Source organism: Herpailurus yagouaroundi, unplaced genomic scaffold (assembly GCF_014898765.1).
Source record: "Herpailurus yagouaroundi ecotype Mexico unplaced genomic scaffold, PumYag 164, whole genome shotgun sequence".
Taxonomy (NCBI): domain Eukaryota; kingdom Metazoa; phylum Chordata; class Mammalia; order Carnivora; family Felidae; genus Herpailurus; species Herpailurus yagouaroundi.
This window is the reverse complement of record NW_024412405.1, coordinates 13,290,094-13,296,093: the sequence shown is the minus strand read 5'-3', so window position 1 is coordinate 13,296,093 and position 6,000 is coordinate 13,290,094. Positions and strand designations below refer to the sequence as shown.

The 6,000-nt window shown below is 44.0% G+C and overlaps 1 protein-coding gene across 3 annotated transcripts in view; it reads left to right on the top strand.

Moving 5' to 3' along the window:
- FARP1 (FERM, ARH/RhoGEF and pleckstrin domain protein 1) overlaps positions 1-6,000 on the top strand; it is a 300,031-nt gene that overhangs the window by 249,559 nt on the left and 44,472 nt on the right. For 2 of the 3 annotated variants that reach the window (XM_040487211.1, XM_040487209.1), the window contains exon 14: positions 5,792-5,979. In XM_040487211.1, the coding sequence (XP_040343145.1) occupies positions 5,792-5,979 (188 nt within the window). The remainder of the gene's footprint in view (positions 1-5,791; positions 5,980-6,000) is intronic. The other variant, XM_040487212.1, reaches the window with a different exon arrangement.

Here is a 6,000-nt window from a genome sequence, read left to right as displayed (position 1 = left end):
GCATGTGGGGTGCTACCCTAGTTCACTGAGGGTGGGGAATAGAAGGTGAAGGGAAGACTTGACCTCTCTCATTTCACCTGCTAACCAGCCTGTACTTTGCACCGTGGGTGCCTGGGGGTAGGGAGGTTTTTGGAAGCCAGCAGGATCACTGTCGTTGGGGGAGAGGTCTCATGGAAACAGAGAGCATCTGTGGTGGAGCTTACATAGGGGAGCTCAGACACCTAACCACGGGATTGGCTTCATGTTTTGATTGGGCACATCAACTGACACGGGAATAGAACACCTTCCATAGTTGGCATCTGTAAGGGAATTTAGATGTGCACTTGTTTTGGCGGGTGTGGGGGTCAGTGGGCATGTGGAGAAAACCCCATCCCGCTCAGCCCCAGTTGGCTGGTCGTTGCCAGGAAGCTGTTTTTAGTTTTGACGTGTCCCCAAAACATAAGCTCTCACAGATACTGTCTGGTTTCATCTTCTCTCCACGGCCTAAGAGCACAGCATCTCAATAAAGCATGGATGTATACCCCGGGAAGGGTGCTGGCTTCTCCAATAACCATGAGCTTGGTGGGTCTTTCAGCACGGAAGGCCAGACTCCTGTAACGATGTATGCACGATATTAATATCTCTTGTTAATCTAAACTGAAGAGGCTTTTACTTGTCCTAACAGGTATCTTGCTGTAAAAACTGTCAATTGTAACTGTTCTTTCCCACTGATGGCTGAAGCTTTGTCCTGAGTACAAGATGGTATTTTTCATTGGTATGAAGCACCATGTTCCCCAACCCAAACCCTGCCACCGCCACCATGTTCGAACAAAGGGAAATTCTCCTTTTTCTTTTCCCCATAAGGAAGAGCACGCTAGAACATTCTCTGTCATTCCTCCATTGGTAGCATTTCCATCTCTATTTGCACGTTGCATTTCTGTTGCTTTTCTGAGTTGCTGGATGATGAACGTTGAGGTTGGTGCTTAGCTGCTTGCAAAACTTTGTTTAAAGGACCTTGGTCTGAGAATAAGAAGCACATATACACATTGCCCTCAACACCCTCCGTGGTCAAGAAAAGGACAGCACCGCTGTGGTTGGTAATCCTATAAACTAGCTTTTCCTGTGGAACCTTGTCATTTTAATAAAGCATCGTCAGCTGCTTTCACCTACTCCACTGGGGTGGGACCCAGCTCAATTATCATAGAGTGAATCCTGTCCACGCAGGAGACGATCCATTTTCCAACTGAGTACTGACCTTTTTTGATAACTGGCTTTCACATGCAGACAACCTCAAGAGAGAGTTCATTGTATTCTTTTTTAGAGGGAGATGATGGATTTAAAAAGAGCCTTTTTAAAGATCCATGAAAACCTACATCTATAATGTATTTTCTACGTGTGCCTTTGGAACATATTCTGGGTATGCAGAGATAAAATCTATATTTTAGAACCAAATACCAGCAGACAAATCATGATAGGTGAGTGGCATATAGAAAGAAGCTCGCCAGGTAACTTTCTTTGGGGGTAATGTGGAAGAATCAGCATAGATACTTTCGAAGTTGTACTTCTTAAGATTTTGAAAAGAGGAACTGAGAAAGCAATCAGTATTCTCAAATATTTGACAATCCTGCCATGGATTACTATTTTTAAAATGATTATCAGGTTTTCTAAACACCGTATAGGACAAATAACTTCTTTAACTTCTTTAAAAATAACAAATAAAAGAGGAAATTACCAATGGATTGACCAGCTTAAAAAACAGGACAGGTACAGCCACGTGTATACATATATACATATGTGTATACATATATACACGTGTATACATATATACAATATGCCGTTGTATATTACTTGAAAGATAGACTAGAAAATTATGTTTTCCCAGACTTTTGTGAGTTTGTCCTTAAACCTTGAATACGATCAGAGGAGGTGTGGCTATGCCCAATCCCAAAAAGGGGGGGGGGGGTCAGGCATCGAGTTTGCCTGGTTGATCATAGACCACGTTCCCGCAGGTTATGTACCTGTGACAAGGGGCTGGTCAGGAGACGCCGCAGTCTGGGCGATGCTGCAGAGGAGGGAAGAATTAATGTATTTTACATTAAAAAGAGAAGGTAAGCAAATTTCTCAGCGGGGTGATAAATTGAATCCACAAATACAGCTATGCTGATTTGAAGTTCCATAATTGTTTGTGCCATGAGAATGTGTATACGTAAAAAGATTTTTAAAAGCAATTACCAGAAATGCCTCCCTTGAGAGCAGTATTCATGATGGCATCTCCAATCCACGGGGGTGACATAAACTCAGCCCTCCTGATACAGATTAATGGTGGCGGGTGGGGGGTGGGACACAGCAGGGGCAGGAAATCCTTTGGAAGAGGTGAAGGATTTGAGAGTTATTAAATGGAAATATAACTGCATACCTTTAAAAATGCGGGGCAATTTCTAGAAATAGACAAAATAATTTTTTTAAAAAATCCAAAGCTTCCAGACTTTTGGAGTGTAACTGATCTTTTTCTAATCTCTTTAACCTTCTTTCCACGTTATTGCCTTAATATCCAGGTGCTTTCTCAAAAGATCCCCCCAAATTATTTACCTAGAGCCTGTCGCTGAAAGAAATTACTTCTCGTCAATTTGTCACAGATTAAAAAAAAACATGATAAAACTACCTAGGCATTAATGAGTTCACTGAGTAGCAGTGTAGGTGGGTCACAATTTCCTCTCCATGTCTCCTGGGGCTGTGCCTTCAAAGCCAGTAACCAGCTGCATGATTTGGACAGGCTTGCTAAGGCTAGAGTGATGAGCGGGCTCGTTTTATCTTACATAGGAAACACACTTGTTGTTGTAAAATGGACTACTTCGCTGAAAATTGGTTACATGTAGTTCTAATAACTGTAACCTTAAACACTGACTTAAAGGCCCAGCTCTTCACGCTTGCCAGAGGGTGGACTTACAGGGATACCACTTTGTACAGATAGTTGTCACAGCACTCTGGCTCAGAGTCAAAAGAGAATTTTAATTCCTCATCAAGCTGCCAAATTCTACTGATTACCCTTATCAGCATATTTCATCGATTGCCGAATGGTAAATGAGCTACGTACTTTTGTTTGGACCATGTCTCCTATAAATTTTCAAGAGTTGTTTCTCTTGCAAGGGGAGAAAGGGGCACAACTCAAATGAGCAAACTTGAACTTCAGAGTTTGGACCTTTCCCTTCCAGAGAATTGCTGACAGATTTCTAGACCAGGCTGCTTGGTATTTATTGGTCCTACTGTTAAATACACCCATCAGCCTTCCTCTCTTAGGTCCTAAGAGTAGACACAAAGCCTGCTGAAGTAGCCTCTCTGGAAACAGAAATCGGCGACCCTAACCTTGATCATTCCCTGAGTCTGTGTGTTGCACATGTAATGTTGCTGGTCACCACAACTTTGGGCTACATGAGTGAAACCAGCAGGTCGTCACCCAGCAACCTGTAGCCGACCCAGGGCTGTCCCTTCCTCTACCTGCAAAGAACATGGGTTGTCCTGAAGTTCGCTCCCAGTGCCCCACTTTCTCAATCCCGTCTGTGATGTGGTTCAGTGTGGATTCTTCTAGATGGCTGTATTCTTTGAAACGTGCCCTGCATTCGTGGCAGGATGGACCTCTTCTGGAGCCCTGGTCTGTGTTCTCCTATAGAAATGTCCCCAGGAGGAATTCACCAGGGCAATAGCTTTTGACTTTCGGAGGGTGGAAGTGGTTGTACCTGAGGGTGTACACGCACGTTTTCTCCCCCACAGTGGGGTGGTTGGTTTTTCATCTGCTCCTGGATGCTGTCCAGGGCCTAACTGGTACTGTTCCCCCACTCCCCACGCCTCCTGCAAGCCAGCCTTCTAACTGCTTTTTTATTCTTGACTCCAACTCTCACTGATGAAGTGAGTGCTTTTTCTGTTCCACGTCACTGCAAAATCGAGGCCCCGCATGTGCTCACTTAATAACCACCTCACCTGACCTCATGCACAGCGTGAGAGCTGAAGGTAAGCCCCAAATTTTGCCAGATTACAGTGGACAAATAAAAAGTGATTCTGATACGGTGACTCACAATGCATGAAATGTTTTGATCTCTAGACAGACTGCCAGAATTTCTCTTTTCTAATTTCCTATTTGTAGTGATGACATTTGCCTTTTTGTGATTTCTTTTTTAAAGAATAGTGTAGTACCTTGAAACATTTGCAGTTCTAATTGTTGTCACTATTTCTATTTGACAAGTTCCGATTCTTTCCAAGTTATTGTATTCGGTTGTGCACTAGTGTCAATAAAATTGACATTTGTGAAGCAATTTCTGGCCTTTTTCTCCGGGTTTCGCTGGGTCTGGTGGTGTGTGGGGTGAATGGGTCTTTGTCGAACACCAGGACTTCGTTTCAATGATGTGTGTTTAAAATGCAAGGATTTCAATGGAGGGATTTTTAAAACACAAACTTCTTGAATCTGTCTCTTCCTCATGTTTTCTAATCTCATTCTTCAAGGATCATTGTCCTGACCAATAATCAGTAGCAGGATGTCTGCTTTTTGCTGTTATTTCCGGGTGTGGTGGCTTTTCACGCACGTGTTAGTGACTCAGCTAGCTGGTCCAGCAGGGCCGGGGTGGGGGCTGGTGGTGTTTCATGGCTGGTTCATTCATACTGTGATCAAGTTCACGACCCTCCATTCAAGGCCATCCCATCTTGTAATTTCAAAGTGGATATGAACGAATTCAGAGGGAGAGGATAGATGTCAAGAAAACGGGGTGTGGCCCCAGAAAATCGCACTTCACCTTCCTCTCCAAGATGCTTGTCGAATTTGCGGAATAGCCATGAGCTGAAACCGCCTATCGGAAAATGAGAAAGCATTTCCATCGTCTTTCCTTCCTCATGCTGGTAACAGACGAGCCTGCAGGCTACTTTAAGTTTGTTTACCGCAGTGCAGTCCTAGCAAACCTGCATTCGAATTACAAATGTGTTAGGTGCAAACGCTTAAGTAGAAGTATATTTTGAAACATCCCACTTAGTTCCACGGGTTGAGGCTTGGATATTTGCAAAATTCTCTTGGCAAAGAGTTTCATGCACACATCATGTCCTTTGGCTGACTCATAATGGGTAATTCTACATTTTCGTATGATTTAATATCTCCTTTTCAGAGGAGTCATTAATTGCCTGTCACTTTTTGACTCTTAAAGGGGAACTGTGATAATGTAATGACCTCCAGCTTTGCATTTGTAAATGATCACCTTTGCATGTAAATGTGATGCTAGTGTTTCTGTCCCAAACAGTGAGAGAGACATGGAAGGCCCGCCACCAGGTATAATAAGCTTGCTTCTGTTCTTTGTAGAATGGGGAGTTAGCTGCTTGTGTCCTTTACTTAGCCGTGGTTGTTATAAGGTGTAGTCTGTCCTGGGTGCATCAGCCATTTAGTTTCCTTTTAGTATAGCTCTGTTTTCTAGTCCTTTCTCACGTCTCCTGGTGGTATAGACACTGTCTTTCTCGAGCAATTCTTAGAAGCTAAGGCAGAAGTTAGGAGATGAAGATCGTATTTGGGGGGATACACTGTGCTCCTCAACTACTATTACTGCCCCCTAAACGGAGTTCTCTGTCTTACCATTAATTGCGTGACTCTGGCTCCATTGAATCATTCATACTATGGTATCTTTAGTATTAAGGCAGCTGCAACTCACAGGAAATCTAGAAAATAGTCAAGCACGTTAGGTTCTAAAGATTTGATACGGGGGAGGGGGGATTGTAAGTAGAAATCCGGTCCCAGAAGGAATTACTTTTTTTTTTTTCTTTAATACTTCTCATCCCCAAATAGGCTCCCTGACTGGTAGCCCTCACCTTTCAGAGCTGTCCATCAACTCGCAGGGAGGAGCCGCGCCCACCAACGTGATCCTGTCTCCCAACCTGAGCCCCGACACCAAGCAGGCCTCTCCCTTGGTCAGCCCGCTGCTGAACGACCAGGTGTGCCCACGCACCGACGACGAGGAGGAAGGCCGGAGAAAGGTGTGGGGACCTGCGTGCATG